General features: G+C 55.0%; 1 protein-coding gene across 1 annotated transcript in view; it reads right to left on the bottom strand.

Annotated features, from left to right (window-relative positions):
* The window catches only part of ttn.2 (titin, tandem duplicate 2), a 251,946-nt gene that overhangs the window by 7,942 nt on the left and 224,140 nt on the right, over positions 1 to 19,864 (bottom strand). Inside the window, exons 179-203 of the mRNA XM_080785291.1 lie at positions 19,695 to 19,846; positions 19,164 to 19,314; positions 18,738 to 19,043; positions 14,316 to 16,967; positions 13,327 to 13,661; positions 10,851 to 12,885; positions 10,250 to 10,561; positions 9,843 to 10,127; positions 9,388 to 9,687; positions 8,954 to 9,259; positions 8,543 to 8,845; positions 8,131 to 8,412; positions 7,834 to 8,017; positions 6,727 to 7,427; positions 6,249 to 6,548; positions 5,776 to 6,078; positions 5,124 to 5,426; positions 4,045 to 4,629; positions 3,603 to 3,908; positions 2,975 to 3,274; positions 2,092 to 2,345; positions 1,643 to 1,964; positions 1,122 to 1,427; positions 415 to 797; positions 25 to 235 (exon numbers count right to left, since the gene is read on the bottom strand). Of these exons, the coding sequence (XP_080641417.1) occupies positions 25 to 235; positions 415 to 797; positions 1,122 to 1,427; positions 1,643 to 1,964; positions 2,092 to 2,345; positions 2,975 to 3,274; positions 3,603 to 3,908; positions 4,045 to 4,629; positions 5,124 to 5,426; positions 5,776 to 6,078; positions 6,249 to 6,548; positions 6,727 to 7,427; positions 7,834 to 8,017; positions 8,131 to 8,412; positions 8,543 to 8,845; positions 8,954 to 9,259; positions 9,388 to 9,687; positions 9,843 to 10,127; positions 10,250 to 10,561; positions 10,851 to 12,885; positions 13,327 to 13,661; positions 14,316 to 16,967; positions 18,738 to 19,043; positions 19,164 to 19,314; positions 19,695 to 19,846 (11,877 nt within the window). The remainder of the gene's footprint in view (positions 1 to 24; positions 236 to 414; positions 798 to 1,121; positions 1,428 to 1,642; positions 1,965 to 2,091; positions 2,346 to 2,974; positions 3,275 to 3,602; positions 3,909 to 4,044; positions 4,630 to 5,123; positions 5,427 to 5,775; positions 6,079 to 6,248; positions 6,549 to 6,726; positions 7,428 to 7,833; positions 8,018 to 8,130; positions 8,413 to 8,542; positions 8,846 to 8,953; positions 9,260 to 9,387; positions 9,688 to 9,842; positions 10,128 to 10,249; positions 10,562 to 10,850; positions 12,886 to 13,326; positions 13,662 to 14,315; positions 16,968 to 18,737; positions 19,044 to 19,163; positions 19,315 to 19,694; positions 19,847 to 19,864) is intronic.

Here is a 19,864-nt window from a genome sequence, read left to right as displayed (position 1 = left end):
GTATTGCTCTGAACTGGTTCCTACCTTCCACATCCAGTTGAGCTGTAGTAGAGATGGATCCTGAAGAGTTGGTGGCTCTGATCTGGTAGGACATCACGTCGCTCTCGTTAGCGCTGGTGATGACCAGCTGGTAGTAGCCTCCCTTGAACTCCTGGGCCTTGATCTTGGTTCCGTCAGCCGCTATCTCCTTCCCACCGCGATACCACTTCACCAGAGGCTTGGGGTATCCCACCACCTTGGAGTGAGGAGAACAACGTTGATTAATAAACCGCAAGAATGCAAGGGAACTTTCAGCGTACGCTGCTTAACAGCTCAGACTACCATTTGTGACTATACATATATATTATATATTACTACGTGTATTGATATTTAGCTCAAAGACAGTCAGGATGAGCCTCGATAACGACGACTCACCTTGGTAACGAAGGTGGCGTGGCTGAGATATTTGACCGTCATGCTCCTGATCTCCTCCCTGAAGACGGGAGCGCGAGGAGCCTGCTCCGCCTTGGGGACGACGGGTGCAGAGATCTCGCTCCAGTCGCTCTCTCCGCCCATGTTCTCGCACTTGACGCGGAACTCATACTCGAAGCCCTCCAGCAGGGCGTTGACCTCGTAGGTGGTCTCCACGAACGTCTTGGAGGTGACCGACATCCACTTGTTCTGCTTCTTCTCGCGCTTCTCCAGGTAGTAGCTGGTGATCCTGGCTCCGCCGTCGCTAGCGGGCTGCTTCCAGCACACCACGCACGAGTCGTTGGTGGAACTGGTGACGAACGGCTGCTGAGGAATGCCGGGCTTCTCTGTAAAGGGCGGGGGAATGAAACGAGAACGTCAATAAAGTCTTTCCATTAGTGCACAGCGTTTGAGCGGATCTACGTGAGCATCCACGTAAAAAAAATACAAAATCATCATCCGTGCAAACAATCGACATCGTCTGACAACAAGGCAACCGTCTCTCATTTCATGAGGTGAGCTTCGGTTGCACAAACTTGTTTACCAGCCGACTACACTTTTTATGTTGTTGTTGTTTCTGACGTTTGACCGTTTTTAACTTTGTAACTACATGTCTGGAACGGTGCTATGCACATAAAAGTCCCTCATTAGAATGAAGGTGAAACACTGACCGAATGGACTCTTGATGATGAGCACGGCGGGGATCTCCAGAGCCTCGCTGACTCCGTACTGGTTCTGGGCCGAGACCCTGAAGTAGTAGCCGGCCTGCTCCGTCAGGTTGGGCACGCGGCAGGTGTTCCCACTCACGGACGAGGACACCAGGTGCCACAGCTCGCCCTCCTTGGCCTCGCGCTTCTCCACGATGTAGTTGGTGATCATGGAGCCTCCGTCGTCCTTGGGAGGCTTCCAGCTGATGATGACGGAGCTCTTGAGCATCTTGTCCACCACAATGGGGCCGGCAGGGATGCACGGCTTGTCTGGAGGCGCGAGCACGCACACACACACACGTTAATACTTTGTGAAATGTGTATGATCAGCAATGTTATTCAACTCTGTTTAACGCTGAAATATTCAAACATTTATGGATGGATATATTGTATACAAACACGTACACAGGCACTCACTCACACACACACACGCACACGCACACGCACACGCACACACACAATCTCACACTCACACACACACTCACCTTGGATCTCGACGCGCAGCTTGGTCTCGACCGTGCCGTACTTGTTGCTGAGCTGCACCATGTAGCTTCCGGCGTTGGTGGCGCGCTGCGCGTTCCTCACCACCAGGTGGGTGTAAGACTCTGTGTTCTCGATGACCACGTCCGCCGAGGCGTTGAGCGGCTTCTTGCGGTAGAACCACATGATCTGCGGGATGGGCCGTCCGATGTAGACCACGTGGAGGCGCAGGCTGGTGCCGGCGCCCGCATAGTACTTCTCCTTCAGCGGGAAGCCCGAGTGGAAGGCCGGCGCGGCCTGCAGGCGCAGCTTGCCGCTGGTCTCCACCTGGTGGGTTGATTTTTTTTTAATTTAGTTTCAGTCATTTCAATAAAAATTTACTTTTGGTCATGTTTTAGTCACATCTGATGAATTGAAAATGGAGGACCCTGACGTAAACAAGCGGTACACTGACCTCTCCGGCCTCGTTGATGGCCCTGCAGGTGTACACGCCCTCGTCCTCCTGCTCGTCCGTCAGGACGGACAGCGAGTGGTTGCGTCCGTCCGAGCTCATCTTGTACTTGCGGCTCTGGATCAGCTCCTTGCCGTAGCGGTACCACTTGATCTCGGGCAGCGGGCGGCCGATGATGGCACAGGTCAGCGTGCCCGACTCGCCCAGGTTGGTCGTCACGTCCTGGATGTCCTCCTTCAGGGCAGGAGCCTCGCCCACTGTCGGTTTGGACGGATGGAAAGTGTTTAAAATGACTATTTTTATATATACACAGTATACATTGACACGAAACAAGACAGGAACGCCCCAAAACGTCACATCCGGGACATTTACCCTGGCAGAATTTTCTATGGCTGCCAATGCAACTTTTTCCAATCCTTAATAACATACGGACAAACATCTATGCCGATAATATCTAACTTGCGGAGGTAGCGTGCCTTGTCCACGGGCAACAGATCTTTCAACGTATGTCATTGCAAATAAGTTTGATAATCGCTACTCTGCGCAATATTGTTTTGGAAATGCCGCAAATTGCATTGCAGTGAACGAGAGCAAATCACAGTTTACCCGGGGGGTGGTGACTCCGCCCTGAATACGCGTTTTCGTGTCAATGTATATAGACCTGTATATATTTAGCTATGGTCACACAGTACCTGAATCTGAATGAAACATGAACGATCGAGCTAAGCTTGAACCCTATTAAATGTGTTGACAAGAGTCTCCCATGGGTGTATACTAGGCCCACCCATTTTCTTTTTCCTTCACCAAATCTCCCCGCTGAAAACACTCGATCTACAAAGCCCCACCCGGCGTTCCGAGTGGCCAAAGACCTGCGACGCCGACTCACCGCTCAGCTTGGTCTTGATGCCCATGGCCGTGCGGCGAGGCCTGCTCATGCCCGTCTCGTTCTCCGCCAGTATCCTGAACTCGTACTCGGTGGCCTCCATCAGGCCGCCCATGGTGAACTGGCGGTCCTTGGAGCGCTCCTTGTTGCACTTCTTCCAGGCGGCCTCGCCGGCCTGCCGGAACTCGATCCAGTAGCCCAGGATCTCCTTGCCTCCGTCGCTCTCGGGACGCAGCCAGTGGATGGTGATGCAGTCCTTGGTGATGGAGATGATGTCGATCTCTCCCGGCTGGCTGGGTTTGTCTGGGAAACCATGACATGAGATAAAAGTGTTAAAAAACGTATTGAATTAAGTTAACACACTCAATTAGAACAAGTAAGACGCGCGAACGCGGGAAGCGAACGCAGCTGGTAAATTTAGTGTTTTTTTTTTAAAGATTTTAAGTTACGTTCTTTTTATGTGTGTGTGCGTGCGTGTGTGTGTGTGTGTGTTTTTTGTGGCGGGCGGGTAGTGTTACAGCGCGACACAGACATGTTCTGCTAGGTCTCATAGTTAGTGCTCACTGCGTTCGCAATAACGGGCGTACATTAATTTGCCACGTCTCGTTCAAAGAGAAAAAAACCCACTCACCGAATGGATCTTTGCAGACCACGGGGTCCGAGGCGGGCCCGGCCTCGCTCTTGCCAATGTCGTTCTGCGCCACCACCCTGAAGGTGTACTCCGCGTCGGGGATGAGTCCCGTCACGTTGTACATGGTGGTGGTGATGTGCGTCTTGTTGTGGCGCACCCACTTCTCCGTGGACACCTCCCTCCTCTCCACGAAGTAGCCCGTGACGCGGGAGCCCCCGTCGTCCCGGGGCCGCGCCCACGACAGGGAGATGGTGGTCTTGGTCACGTCCATGATCTCTGGCGGGTAGGCGGAAGGTTCTGGCGGGCCTGGAAGGAAGCCGAGGGAATGTGCACATGCCGTTAGGGTCCAGCGGTAATACAAAGGGACTCAGTTAGACTTACACAGTGATGATATTAAACTCACAGTATATCATATTATAAAGTCATGTTATCAAATACTTACACAGCGGGGTCTTTGGCATCACGGCCTCGTCAGACTTCAGGGACCTGCTGACGCCGAACTGGTTCTCGGCGGAGATCTTGAAGTGGTACTCCACGTTCTCCTTCAGGCCCTTGACCACCAGCGCCGTCTCCGTGACGCGGGAGTCCACGGTGCACCAGGCGGCCTTGGGCACCTCGCGTCTCTCCACGATGTAGCCCAGGATGTCTGCTCCGCCGTCGTCCGACGGGGCCCTCCAGCTCACCCTGACGGAGCGCGCCTGGATGTCGTCGAACTCCAGCGGGCCCTCTGGGGGGTCGGGGCGGCCGATCACCTTCACCTTGATGTAGATGACCTTCCTGCCACACTTGTTCTCCAGAACCAGGTCGTAGGTTCCAGTGTCGTCTTTGTACGCCTCCTTGATGACCAGCTCGGTCATGTCGTCGTGGGTGGCGATCATGGCCCGGTGGGAGATGTCACGGCCGTCTTTGGTCCACTTGCAGGTGGGGAAGGGCTTGCCCTTGATGGGCACCGCCAGGCGGATGACCCCGCCCTGTCGCACCACGTAGCAGTCCTCGTACTTCGGGTCCAGCTCGTAGTCGGGATAGTCTTAACGTGGAGAGAGAGGACAGTTAGTTCCATTAAACAGATCAGTCTAACGTGGAGAGAGAGGACAGTTAGTTCCATTAAACAGATCAGTCTAACGTGGAGAGAGAGGACAGTTAGTTCCATTAAACAGATCAGTCTAACGTGGAGAGAGAGGACAGTTAGTTCCATTGAACAGATCAGTCTAACGTGGAGAGAGAGGACAGTTAGTTCCATTAAACAGATCAGTCTAACGTGGAGAGAGAGGACAGTTAGTTCCATTAAACAGATCAGTCTAACGTGGAGAGAGAGGACAGTTAGTTCCATTGAACAGATCAGTCTAACGTGGAGAGAGAGGACAGTTAGTTCCATTGAACAGATCAGTCTAACGTGGAGAGAGAGGACAGTTAGTTCCATTGAACAGATCAGTCTAACGTGGAGAGAGAGGACAGTTAGTTCCATTGAACAGATCAACACATGGACACTACATCGTCGTGCTAAAGTTAAATTATACTCACAGAGCATCTCCTGTACTTTGACGACTCCGGGAACCTCTATGGAGTCGCCGGCCCCTCCGGCGTTGCAGGCGCGCACGCGGAACTTGTACTCGGCGCCCTGGGGCATGTGGGTGAGCGTGTACTCTAGGATCTTGATGGGCGTGGTGTTGCACATGGTCCATTCGTCCTGGTCCACTCGCTGCATCTCGATGAGGTAGCCGGTGACCGCCGCGCCCCCTTCCTCCTCGGGCGGCGACCAGGCCAGCGTCACAGACGTGCGGGTGGTGTCCGTCACTCTGGGCTCCAGCGGTATGCCCGGTGCCTCTGTTGAAACGAAACGCAGACCACCGGTTAGTACGGCGCTATTTGGTTCCATTTGTATACTGTCAGAGTTAGAGACTTGTAAGTGTCAATTTAGAACCCCCTCAAGGATCTCTGAGAGTCCCTGGAGCATATAGTGGTTCTCACACTTTTTAATTTCAAGAAGAACCCCCAAAACTCGGAGAGACCCGTAACGGTCTTAGTTATTATATTATCATATTTGGTAAAGCCTCATTTCTGTATTTATTTGAATTAACTATTAAAAACAATGTATTGATTTTTCTGTGCCTACGTGTTCCCAGATTGAGTTTTAGTTTAAGTAAATCAATGGATAAGTGTTTTTCCGACTCACCGATGGGATCCATGGCCACCACGATCTCCGAGGTCTGGCTGGGCTTGCTGTCTCCTCTGGAGTTGATGGCGGTGATGCGGTGCTCGTACTCCTGGCCCTCCACCAGGCCTGACGAGCGGAAGCGCGTCATGGTCACGGGGTTCTTGCTGATCTTCATCCAGCGATCCGAGCCCGCCTCCTTGCGCTCGATGACGTAGCCGGCGATGGTGGAGCCGCCGTTGTCCTCCGGGGCGCTCCACGTCAGCGTCATGCCCTCATGGGTCACGTCCAGGATCTCTGGCATGCTGGGGGGTCCGGGGATGGCTGCAGGGGGGGAGGGAGAGAGAGAGAGAGAGAGAGTTGAGTTTGGCTCTTCTCCTGATCAATGACTTCTTTGGTGTGCAAGACGTTTTTTTCTGTTTGGGTTACTCCGGCCACACCAGGCAGGGTTTCAGTGACGTGGTTCAACCTGTGAGAAAACAGTGCTGACTTACACTTGGGGCTCTTGCACTCCACCACGTCGGACTGCAGGAAGCCGCCCACGCCGAAGCGGTTCATGGCGGCCACGCGGAACACGTACTCGGTGCCCTCGCTGAGGCGGCTGAACTTGTAGCAGGGTCGGGTGACCGACTCGGACACCGTCCTCCAGCCGGGCCGGTGGGCCTCGCGCTGCTCCACCACGTAGCCGCTGATGTTGGCGCCGCCGTCCTTCGCCGGCGGGTACCAGCTCACCGTCACCGAGACGCCGTCGTTGTCATCCAGCCTCACTGGGCCCAGCGGCAGGCCGGGTTTGTCTGCAAGAAGGACGAGATGTAGGACGACCGGTTAGTGCGGATGCATTTCATACAGCACGTCTCTTTCTACGTGACTATGTGGAACAAAGTGCTGAAAGAAGTTGATACCCGTATGACTGCATTTACAGGTTAACGGTGCGACACAGCTGTAAAAAAGAAGCACGAAAAGGAGACTGACCCAGGATGATGACCTTGATGACCTCGCTGGCCGTTCCCAGGGCGTTCTTCACCTCCAGCGTGTAGCTGCCCGTGTCGTTGATGGTGGTCTCGCGGACCACCAGCCGCGTGTAATTGCCGTTGCTGTCGATCTTGATGCGGTCCAGGCTGTCCTTCATCTTATGGCTGCCGAAGGACCAGGTGCATACGGGCGCCGGCTTGGCCTGGATGGGGATGTTCAGGTCGATGGCCTTGCCCTTGTGCACCAGCAGCATCTTCTGAGGCAGCGCCGCCATGTCGATCTTTGGCACCACGGCGACGTCCTGTATGGTGATGGGCGTCATGAGGTCCATGGGCTGACCGGCGCCGCGGCTGTTGGTGGCTCGGATCCTGAACAGCATCTCCTCGTTCTCCGTCAGCGACGTGACCGTGTACTTGGACAGGGAGGCCTTGACGGTGGCCACGTCGCTCCAGCGGTCCGTTCCCACCTTGCAGGCCTCGATGACGTAGCCCGTGAGGTGACTGCCGCCGTCGTGGTGCGGCTTGGCCCAGTGCAGGCTCACCGTGGACTTGGTGACGTCCGAGAGCTGCAGGTCCGCCGGGACGGACGGCACCTCGCAGGTCATCACCGACTCGGCCGTCTCGCAGCCCTCGCCCACGCCGTAGATGTTCTCCGGCAGCACTCTGAAGAAGTAGTAGGCGCCCTCCTCCAGGCCCGTGATCCTGGAATAACAGATGGTGTTAAGTTATTGTGTTTATTGGTTAAATCGCTCCGTTTTAAATGTGTTTTAAGTCGGTAAGTTACGTTACACATTCTGCATGTGAGTGTGTGCTTTCCAAAATAAACAGAAAGGATTTACAACTGAACATTGGGACATTATGAATACAAATATATTAACCTTTTTGGATTTTAGGCTCATAAACAAGAATTGCACAGGGGGAAATGCCTTAAATGTACTAAGAAATGATTGACACTGACTGGTATCTACAGGCTAAGCTACATTGTACAGAATATCATAGAGTAACCGACTGATTTAAACAGATGAATGGAATTGATTCTGACGATGATGCCAGATGGCTGCGATCAGGGTATCGGTGTGATGACTGTGACGGACTGTCGGCCTCTTACCTGTACAGGGTCTTCTTGCACTCGGTGGTGACCGTCTTGTATGACTTCATGTTGGCTTCACGTTTCTCTATGATGTAGTTGCTGACGTGGGCGCCTCCGTCGAGGCTGGGCGTGTCCCAGGTGATGACCACAGACTCCTTGGTGTAGTCCTTGACCTTCACCGAACTGGGAGGTCCGGGCGTGTCTGCGGAGCCACGAGGATTACAAAAGATTAGTTTTGAGGTTTAATAATATAGGCACCAGGAGGCACAGTAAACACACATTACATTATCATCATCATCATCATCATGGTCTTACCGTAGACTTTGACCAGGATGGTGGTGATCTTCTTGCCCGAGGGGTTCTCGGCCTCCAGGACGTATTTCCCAGAGTCGTTGCGGTCCACCTTCTCCACCATCAGAGAGGTGGAGGTTTCGGTGGTCTCGATGAAGCCGCGCCTCTGCAGCTCCACGCCCTCCTTCCTCCAGGACACCACGGGCGTGGGACGTCCCGTCACCGTCACAAACAGCCGGAGGGTCCCGCCGGCGCGGAGACACACCGTCTTCTTCAGGTCCTCCGCGAGCTCCAGGTCTGGTATGTCTGGAAGCGAGACAGGGGGGAGACACGTTTTAAAACGTCTGTCAAAGGCATCTGGCACGTTATCGACTCTCACCACTAAGAATGTCTGCGACAGCTTTTTTTCCTTCTTTTTCCCCACAGTCCAACTTACCGATTTTCTCCAGCGGCTCGGTGATGGCGCTGGGGCTGCTGAACTCTCCGGTGCCGTTGGCGTTGACGCCCGCCACGCGGAACATGTACTGCTTGTTGGAGGCCAGGCCGCCCGCCGCGTAGGCGTTGGTGAGGATGGGCTTGGCGGTGGCGCGGTACCACTGCTCCGTGCCCTCCTCCAGGATCTCCACCACGTAGCCCGTCACGTCGCAGCCGCCGTCGTACATGGGCCGCGTCCACGTCATGCTGATGCTGTGCTTGGTGGTGTCCGTGATGCGAGGGGTCGAGGGGGGCGCGGGGGTATCTGGGGGGGAGACACGCACGGTTACATTTATGATAGTTAAACTACATATGGCTAAAAGAATGTTCTATCCTCAACGATGATATGAACGATATAAGCCGTGGTTCTTACAGGTGGGGTCCTTGCAGAGGATGTAAGGCGAGGCGTCGCTGGACGCGCTGCAGCCCGCGGCGTTCTCCGCCGTCACCCTGAACTGGTAGTCGCTGCCCTCCAGCAGACCCGTGATCTTCAGGCGGGTGTCGTAGATGGTGTAGGTCTTGTTGACGCGGGTCCACCTGGTGCTGCTCTTCTCCCTCTTGTCCACCAGGTAGGTTCTGATCTCGCTTCCTCCGTCGCTCTCGGGCTTCAGCCACTCGATGACGACGTGCTCTTTGGCCACGGTCAGGGCCTCCGGAGCTCCTGGAGGCGTCGGGATGGCTGTAACACACACACACAACACGTCACGATCATGTACTGCACGTGTCATGTCACAATCGAACTCAAACGTGAATATGGCAGCACAGTGAGTGAGTCGTCGGTCAGCCATTACGAAGGTCGGGGCTTACTGTATGCGTTGCGCGCTTTGATGGGCTCGGACTCCAGGCCGACGCCCACGCCGAACTTGTTGACTCCGCGCACCCTGAAGATGTACTCGTTGCTCTTGATGAGCTTGGAGCTGACGCACGACAGCGTCTTGCACTCGTTCTCCATTATGACCCAGTTGAGGCGGCTGGTCTCGCGGCGCTCCACCACGTAGTGCGTGACGGGGTCGCCTCCGTCCTCCAGCGGGATCTTCCACGTGACGGTGCACTTCTCCTCCGTCACCCTGCTGATGACGATCTTGTCCGCCGGAGCCCCGGGGGTGTCTGGAGGTGGAGGAACAGAGGAGCGACGTTATGAATAATTTGTCCACCAGACCAACAGAAGGGAATTGCTATAAATGTACCAGCTTATAAAGCCATTTCCCTGAACATCTGTCTCTCACAAGGAGTGCTGCGTTGTGTGTTTTTTTTTTCCTTACCCAGGACTTTGACGTTGACGGCGGCCGTCTTGGTGCCGCCGGCGTTCTTGACGGTGAGGACGTATCTTCCCGTGTCGTAGCGGTCACAGCTCTTGACGATGACCATGGCTCTGGTGGTGGTGTAGGTCATGGAGTACTTCTCTCCCAGGTCCAGGACCTTGTCTCCCTTAGACCACCACACCTTGGGTTCCGGCTTTCCTCCCACGGCTCCGTCCAGGACCAGGTCAGAGCCGGCCGTGATGGTCACCGTCTCTCCGATCGTCCCGAGCTCTGCTTTGGGAGGACCTATGGGGGGGAGGGGGGTTAAAAATAAAAACAGCGTTTTGAAATGCTAAAACTGGTTCCATGATATATGATAAATATAAAGATCAATATAATGCGTCGTTAAAGCATGTCGTTACACTTACTGTACTCGTCCTTGCAGGTGACGGGCCCGGTGGTCTCGGAGGCGGCGCTGTGGACGCCGGCGGCGTTCTTGGCGATGACGCGGTACTCGAAGGTCTCGTCCTCGCCCAGGTTGCCCACGGTGAAGTAGGTCTCGGTGATGGTGGTGTAGTTGCACTTCAGCCAGCGGTTGTCGTCCCACTCGTCCGTGGTGTACACCTTCCTCTCCACCACGTAGCCCACGATCTTACTGCCGCCGTCGTTGAGCGGCACCGACCAGGCCAGGGACACAGAGGAGCGCGTGATGTCCGTCACCTCGGGTTTACCCGGAGGATCTGAAGTCACCCGGAAGGAGGGTCGGGGGAGAGAAAGGGTGTTTAGAGACGCTGATGTAGCATAGAAAGACTCCGGAGAAAATAGGTGTGTGAAAGGTTTAATGTAGTATGTTGTGATCACTGCTACAAGACTCTCTCCCGATTGGATAGAAAATTTATTTTCTGTTTAGTAAAGACCTAGAGATGGGGGACACTCGTGTAAAAAGTATAGACCCATTTATGTATTGATGTATTACTTATTCTAACAAAACAGTTTTTAAAATAGTTGATCCAAGTGTATTTTCCTTACCGACAGGGTTGAGAGCCAGCACGGGCCTGGAGGCCTCGCTGGCCTTGCTGAGGCCGGCGATGTTCATGGCGTAGACCCTGAACTGGTAGTCCAGTCCCTCGATGACGCTGGACACCTTGTAGTGGCACTCCAGGCAGGGCAGCTTGTTGTCCCTCACCCACAGGATGGTGTTCCTCTCCTTCTTCTCGATCAGGTAGCCGGTCACCTGGCTGCCGCCGTCCGAGTAGGGCACTTCCCACTTGATGCTGATGGCGCTGGCCGCCACCAACACCACGTCTGGGCGCGAGGGCTGGCTCGGGACGGTGAACGGATGCTCGATGACCACGGCGGCCGACTCGATGGACTTGCTGACGCCGAACTTGTTCTCGGCGCACACCCTGAAGGTGTACTCCATGTACTTGGTGAGGTGGCTCACCTTGATGGTGGTCCTCTTCACGCTGGAGTTGACCACCTGCCAGGACGCCGAGCCGGACTCGCGCTTCTCCACGATGTAGTTGGCGATCTCGCTGCCCCCGTCGTCGGCCGGCTCGGTCCAGGCCAGGCTGCAGGACTCCGAGGACACCTCGGAGATCTCCAGGGGACCCGTGGGAGCGCTGGGCCTGCCCACGATCACCACCGTCACCGCGAACGTCTTCACGCCGGCCGCGCTCTCCAGGACCAGGTAGTACTTGCCGCTGTCGGTGCGCTTGCTGTCCTTGACCACCAGGGTGGTTTTCTCGCCGTTGCTCTGGATGGACACTCTGTCCGTCTCCTTCAGCTTCATCTCCTCCAGCTTCCAGGTGGCCTTGGGCGCCGGCCTGCCGCTGATGGGGATGTCGATGGCGAAGGTGTTGGTGAGCTTGCAGGTGATCAGCTGGTTGGTGATGCCGCTGAGGTCGGCCGTGGGCTCGATGCGAGGCTCCTTGATGGTGATGGCGCCGCGGATGGCCTGCGCCTCGCTGTTCCCGTTGTCGTTCTTGGCCTTGACGCGGAACTCGTACTCGGCGTTCTCCGTCAGACCCTCCACCAGCATCTTCAGGGACTTGGTCTCTCCGGCCACGATCCATTTGTCCGTGCCCTTGACCTTGCACTCCACCAAGTAGCCCTTGATGCGGCTGCCGCCGTCGTGCTCGGGCTTCTGCCACGCGAGCGAGGCGGTGGAGCTGCCGGTGTCCACCACGTCCAGCCTCTTGGGCGGCGCGGGCTCCTCGGTGGCGGTGACGGGCTCCGTCATCTCGTGGGCCTCGCCCTGGCCGTAGTGGTTGACGGCGCACACCCTGAACAGGTACGGCAGGCCCACCTCCAGGCCCGTCACGCGGATCATCTGCCGCGAGCACTTGAAGGTGACTTCTTGCCAGGCCAGGCGGCTGGCCTCGCGCTTCTCCACCGTGTAGTGGTGGATGCGCGAGCCGCCGTCGTTGGCCGGCGCGTCCCACATCATGGTGAGGGCGCCGCGCGTCACGTCCTTGAACTTGATGGCTCCCGGAGGTCCGGGCGTGTCCAGCACCTTCAGGGTGAGGGTGATGGACTTGTGTCCGCTGTTGTTCTCCAGGGACAGCGCGTACTTGCCGGCCTCGTAGCGGGTGACGCCCTCGATGGTCAGCGTGGAGAAGGACTCGGTGGTGTTGATGTCGGCCATGACGGGCAGCTCCGCGTCCACCTTGGTCCAGGTGGCCAGCGGGGCGGGCTTGCCGCGGAAGGGAATGTGGAAGGAGACGGTGCCGCCGTTCCTCACGATGTGCGTCTGCTTGAAGTCGGCGCCGATGTCGATCTCGGGCGACGTCAGCCTGTCCAGGGCCTGGACGGCGTTGGGGACCACGCCCGCGTCGCCTTGTCCGGCCCCGTTCACGGCCGTCACGCGGAACTTGTAGAACTCGCCGGCCACCAGGCCCTTGGTGGTGTAGCGGGTGTCGATGCACAGGATCTCGTTGACGCGGTGCCACTCCTCCAGGCTGGCCTTGCACATGTCCACGTAGTAGCCGATGACCTCCAGGCCGCCGTCGAATATGGGCTTGGTCCATTCGATGGTTACGGAAGACTTGGTTGAATCCACCGCCTGGAGACGAGAAACGACAACAGTTCAATGTCTGGACAACAGTTCAATGTCTGGATTCTCTCACAAATGTACTAATCTGCTATTTTCAGCATGCAACCAAGTGTAAAATGACTTGAATCTGTCACATATATACTTGATCTCTTGTCCACTAGTTCCTTCCTAGCATTTCAGTCTAGTTCTTTAGTTGTTGACTACATTGTCGATTTTATTTAGTCTCAGTTTTAGTCATCATAGCTTAGTTCTCTTGTTTAGTTTTTATTCAGTTTTCGTCAGTGAAAAAGAGCTTTTTTTCTCGTCATAGCTTTCAGTCGACAAAATCAACAGTTAAGTGCCGTACACCAGAAGCTGTACCTTGACCAGGGTGGGCGCGCTGGTCTTATTATTATTATTATTAATATTAATATTATTATGAATGTACCTAAACGAGGGTCTTATTATTACCTTAACGAGCGTGGGCGCGCTGGCCGTGCTGGTGGGCTCTCTGGTCTTGAAGAGCCTGGACGTGCTGCTGGCCGGCCCCACGCCGGCGCCGTTCTCCGCCATGACGCGGAACTCGTACTCGTAGCCCTCGGTGAGCATGGTGACGCGCTGGCGCAGCTCCGTGATGGGCCTCTTGGACGACACCTTCATCCAGCGCAGGCTCTTCTTCTCGCGGCGCTCCAGGATGTACTGCTTGATCTCGTTGCCTCCGTCCGAGCGGGGGCGTGTCCAGCCCACCGTGATGCTGTGTCCGGTGATGTGGGTGGCGTCCGGCGTGCCGGGCGCTTCGGGAACGGCTGGAAGAGGAGGAGAGAGAGAGAGCGGGAGAAGGGTTGGTTATTATCGTTATCGGTTCGCTGTCCTACACGTGAGCACACCAAAGAATCAAAAGTAGCAGATCTACAAGCTGAAAAGGCCGGCGGTTAATGATAGAGAATTATAGTCCAATGACAAGATATCTGTGACCAAACTTGACACACAGTAGGTCATTGGATTTTGTGTCGTTTTGAAAGCAGGGAATCATAGCTTCAAATTGACATGTTCGGTTTGATCCACCAGTTTTGGAGATATGGCTTATAGAGTAATGGCTTGCAGAGAAACAGCGAGTTGAGAAAACAGGCTTGAAAGGTTCACGTCTGCAGGGGACTCTTACATGTTTAAGCATGTATTTCATATTTACATCTAAGTTCTGACATTTCTTTCAGAAATGCTCTAGTATGTGAAGAGTCTGCCTGTGCTATTAACTCATTTTGGATCAAATAAAATATCAATCATTCTAATAATCGTCTTGCCGCCATGACTGTCTCTGTATCAAAAAGAGTCACATATACAGTACCGCACATTAAGTAATTCAAATTTTGCTCCATTAAGTATTATTCAATGCAATATACTATATTCTTTTTGCATTTTGACTCAAGTAAGATCTCAAATACAGGAGTTTGAGTACTTACTGTACTGCATCTGAGCAACGATGGGCTCAGAGTCGAGGGGCTTGCCCACGCCGAACTTGTTGACGGCGGAGACCCTGAACTGGTACTCGTTGCCCTTGATGAGGTTGACCACGTTGTAGGAGCAGGCCTCCACCTTGGAGGAGACCAGCGCCCAGGAGAGCCTGGACGTCTCTCTCTTCTCCACCACGTACTGCAGGATGCCCGAGCATCCGTCGTTCTCCGGCGGGTTCCACCACACCGTGCACTTCTCGGCCGTGATGCCCGTGAAGCGGACGGGTCCCAGCACGGGCCCGGGGGTGTCGCCCACGCGGACGTTGACCTCGGCCCTCTTGCCTCCGGAGCTGTTCTTGGCCTCGACGGCGTAGAGGCCGCGGTGGTCCCTGTCGGCGTCGCGGATGAACAGGCTGCTGACGCCGATGTCGGTGGCGATCTCGATGTCGAACATGGTCCTCTTGTCGATCTCGCGGCCGTCCTTGTACCAGATGACCTGCGGCACGGGGCGGCCCGTGACGGTGCAGTTGAGCTTGACGTTCTCGCCGGCCTTCAGCGTCAGCACCTGGTCCTTGGCCCACTCGATCACGGGGACGACGCTCTCGTCCCTGGTCATGATGTAGCCGGAGGAGTTGGACGGCGGGCTCACGGTGCCCACGGCGTTCCTGGCGACCACGTGGAACTCGTAGCGGTCTCCGGACGACAGCGAGGTGACGCTGAACTGAGTCCCGCAGATGTCGGTGAAGTTGCAGCGCAGCCACTTGCCGCGGCCCTGTCGCCTCTCCACAGTGTAGCCCACGATCTTGCTGCCGCCGTCCCTCTGGGGAACGTCCCACGTCAGGGTGACCGAGTCTCGGGTCACGTCGATGCATTTGGGAGTGCCGGGCGGGTCGACGGGCATGATGGCCAGGCGGTGCTTGCTCTGTTCGCTGGCGGGGCTCAGGCCTGCGTTGTTCTCAGCGTACACTCGGTAGGAATACTCCAATCCTTCAATCAGCTGAATGCACCTGTACTCTCTGTTGACGATGATGGTGGAGTTGACCTTCTCCCACAGCAGGCTGTTCCTGTCCTTCTTCTCCACGTGGTATCCCAGGATGGGGGAGCCTCCGTCGAAGCCTGGCGCCTCCCACTGGATGGTCATGCCGTCACTGGTGACGTTTAAGGCCATGGGTTTGCCCGGTTGGCCTGGCGCCTTGTACTGGTGCTCGGCCACCACCTCGGTGGAGGCGAGGGCCTGGCTGACGCCAAACTTGTTCTCGGCTCGCACCCTGAACTGGTATTGCGTTCCCTTGACCAGGTTGGGGATCTTGAAGGTGGGCCTGATCACGCTGGAGCACACGATCTTCCAGTTGGCCTGGGAGGTCTCGCGCTTCTCCACGCTGTAGCAGGTGATCTCGCCCCCGCCGTTGTCCGTGGGCTCTCCCCAGGAGATGATGATGCTCTGAGCTTTGACCTCGTCGAAGAGGATGGGGCCGACCGGCAGAGATGGCGGACCCAGCGTTATCACGCTGATGTCGAAGAAGGTCTTCTCGGTCATTTTGTTGTCCAGGACCAGCGTGTACTGGCCGGCGTGTTCCTTCTTTGCTCCTCTGACCGTGATAGAGGTCTTGTTATCTGTGGTCCTGAAGCGGATCTTGTCGCTCTCCTTGACGGGGACGTTGTCCTTCATCCAGCTGATCACAGGTCTGGGTTTGCCCTTGAAGGGAAGCTCGATGTGGATGTTCTGGCCGATGCGGACCGGCAGCTCTCCGTTGGGGAAGTCGATGAGGCTGGCTTCGGGCGGGATGATGAAGTCCTTCACCGTGATCGGTCCGATCAGGGAGAAGTCGCTGTTGCCCTTCTCGTTCTTGGCGAACACTCTGAACTCCATCTCGGCGTTCTCCTTGAGTCCCTTCACCTCGCAGTTGAGGCGCTTGCACGTGGCGCCCAGGACCCAGTCGGGTTCCTCCTTGGTTCTCCTCTCGATGATGTAGTCGGAGATGTGGCTGCCTCCGGTGTGTTCGGGCCTCTGCCACTGCAGGGTGACCGAGGTCTTGGTGGAGTCCAACATCGCCAGGCCCCTGACGGCTCCGGGCGTCTCCGTCGCTCTGACGGGCTCCGACGTCTCGCAGGTGTCGCCCACGCCGAACTCGTTCTCGGCGGACACGCGGAAGAAGTAGGCCAGGTCCTCCTCCAGGCCGGTCACCTTGTAGAAGGTGTTGGTGCACTCTTCGCTCATCAGCGTGTAGGCCTTCATGGTGGAGGCCTTCTTCTCCACGATGTACTTGGTGACGGGGGAGCCTCCGTCGATCAGAGGCGCCTCCCAGCTCAGACTCAGGGCGTTTCGGGTCACGTTCTTGATCAGGACCTTCTGGCAGGCGGACGGGCTGTCCAGCACCCGCAGGGACACCGTGATGACCTTGGGCTCTCCGACGCCGTTCTCGATCTCCAGCATGTACTTTCCGCAGTCGCCGCGCGTGACGGCGGGGATGAGCAGCGTGGTGGAGTGCTCCGTGCTGGTGATGCAGTAGCGTTGGTCGAGGGTCATGATGCGGTCGTCGCGGCGCCATGTGGCGTTGGGGGCGGGGCGTCCCTTCAGCGGGATGAACACCTCGACGTTGCGGCCCGCCTTGGCCGTGTACTGTGTGGTCATGTTGACGTCCAGGTCCAGGTCAGCCTCCTCTGTTTGGAGAAAAGAAATAAAGCAAATATTAAGTCACGGAAACGTCAATTATTTAAATACCACCATTATGTTGTAATTTAGCTATTGAAAAATAGCAGATCTACAAGCTCGGTGGCACGCTACGAGCTTGTAGGTCTGCTATTTTTGAAAAATCGTGAAAATATTTATTTCAGAAAACTGGAGAATACGAACCGGGTTTAAAACCCTCCCCAGAGTGTCCATAGGAGTACGAACCGGGTTTAAAACCCTCCCCAGAGTGTCTATAAGAGTACGAACCGGGTTTAAAACCCTCCCCAGAGTGTCCATAGGAGTACGAACCGGGTTTAAAACCCTCCCCAGAGTGTCCATAGGAGTACGAACCGGGTTTAAAACCCTCCCCAGAGTGTCCATAGGAGTACGAACCGGGTTTAAAACCCACCCCAGAGTGTCCATAGGAGTACGAACCAGGTTTACAACCCTCCCCAGAGTGTCCATAGGAGTACGAACCGGGTTTAAAACCCTCCCCAGAGTGTCCATAGGAGTACGAACCGGGTTTAAAACCCTCCCCAGAGTGTCGATAGGAGTACGAACCGGGTTTAAAACCCTCCCCAGAGTGTCCATAGGAGTACGAACCGGGTTTAAAACCCTCCCCAGAGTGTCCATAGGAGTACGAACCGGGTTTAAAACCCTCCCCAGAGTGTCCATAGGAGTACGAACCGGGTTTAAAACCCTCCCCAGAGTGTCCATAGGAGTACGAACCGGGTTTAAAACCCTCCCCAGAGTGTCCATAGGAGTACGAACCGGGTTTAAAACCCTCCCCAGAGTGTCCATAGGAGTACGAACCGGGTTTAAAACCCTCCCCAGAGTGTCCATAGGAGTACGAACCGGGTTTAAAACCCTCCCCAGAGTGTCTATAGGAGTTACGAACCGGGTTTAAAACCCTCCCCAGAGTGTCCATAGGAGTACGAACCGGGTTTAAAACCCTCCCCAGAGTGTCTATAGGAGTTACGAACCGGGTTTAAGACCCTCCCCAGAGTGTCTATAGGAGTTACGAACCGGGTTTAAAACCCTCCCCAGAGTGTCCATAGGAGTACGAACCGGGTTTAAAACCCTCCCCAGAGTGTCTATAGGAGTTACGAACCGGGTTTAAAACCCTCCCCAGAGTGTCCATAGGAGTACGAACCGGGTTTAAAACCCTCCCCAGAGTAGTCTATAGGAGTTACGAACCGGGTTTAAAACCCTCCCCAGAGTGTCTATAGGAGTTACGAACCGGGTTTAAAACCCTCCCCAGAGTAGTCTATAGGAGTTACGAACCGGGTTTAAAACCCTCCCCAGAGTGTCTATAGGAGTTACGAACCGGGTTTAAAACCCTCCCCAGAGTAGTCTATAGGAGTTACGAACCGGGTTTAAAACCCTCCCCAGAGTAGTCTATAGGAGTACGAACCGGGTTTAAAACCCTCCCCAGAGTGTCCATAGGAGTACGAACCGGGTTTAAAACCCTCCCCAGAGTAGTCTATAGGAGTTACGAACCGGGTTTAAAACCCTCCCCAGAGTGTCTATAGGAGTTACGAACCAGGTTTAAAACCCTCCCCAGAGTAGTCTATAGGAGTTACGAACCGGGTTTAAAACCCTCCCCAGAGTAGTCTATAGGAGTTACGAACCGGGTTTAAAACCCTCCCCAGAGTAGTCTATAGGAGTACGAACCGGGTTTAAAACCCTCCCCAGAGTGTCCATAGGAGTACGAACCGGGTTTAAAACCCTCCCCAGAGTGGTCTATAGGAGTTACGAACCCAGGATGTCCTTGGCCTGGATGGGCTGGTACATGCGGATGTCCTCGCTCCGTCCCTTGCTGTTGACGGCGAACACCCTGAAGAAGTAGTACGTGGCGGGCTTGAGGTGCGCCGCCACGTACTCGCAGGTCTGGACCTCTCCCTTGGAGCTGATGGTCACCCACTCCCGGTCCATGCTGTTCATCTGCTCCACGTCGTAGTGGCTGACCGCGCTGCCGCCGTCGTAGACCGGCGCGTCCCAGCCCAGGGTGATGGACGTCTTGGTGGAGTCCACCACCCTCAGCTTGGTGGGTTCGCCCGGGAGGTCTGGAGATGGAGGGAGACAGCCTGGTCAACTATCGCTCTGAGAAAACCTGATCGTACGTATATATACACCGGTATAAAAGAGAGAAAATAAATGATCTTTGATAGAAGGTTGGTTTGTACCGATAGGGTCGTAGGCCTTGTAGAGGTCCGATCCCTCAGAGTACTTCCCGGCGCCGGCCTTGTTGACGGCACACACCCTGTACTGGTACTCGTTGTTCTCCGTCAGGTTGCCCACCTTCTGGCGGGTGTCTCTGATGGTGCCCTTCACCACCTGGTGGACAGGGAGGGGAACAGCAGCTTACAGTTAACACCTTTCTTCAACACGGTAAAAGTAAGTTAAAAATGTATGAAAGAAATTGTTTGAAAATCTATATATATATATATATATATCTACTAGATCTGCCATCTTCATATGCCCGAAGTACAGTAGTAATGTGTATATATAGGTACAGTACTTAAGTACAGTACTTAAGTACACCACTGGTCTTTGTGATGCTTTTAAAATAGAAACTCTTTAATTTATTGAATGACTCCTCAACACAGCGCAGATGTGAATCTGCAGATAAGATATTTTATGTTTGATCATCGTCGTTGTATTACCGTATATATTCCATTTACATTTAGATAATATATATATATGATGTAACAGACCTTGAACCACTGCAGGCTCTTCTTCTCTCTCTTCTCCAGGTAGTATCCGTCGATGTCGGAGCCTCCGTCCACCGCGGGTCTCTCCCAGATCACCGTCATGCACGACTTGGTGATCATGCTGACTTTGGGCTTGGAAGGCTCGCTGGGAGGAACTACGGGAAGGAATGGAC

Source organism: Protomyctophum bolini (genome assembly GCF_963924005.1).
Source record: "Protomyctophum bolini genome assembly, chromosome: 16".
Taxonomy (NCBI): Eukaryota; Metazoa; Chordata; class Actinopteri; order Myctophiformes; family Myctophidae; genus Protomyctophum; species Protomyctophum bolini.
The sequence above is the reverse complement of the archived record's forward strand: the minus strand, read 5'-3'. Positions and strand labels throughout refer to the sequence as shown.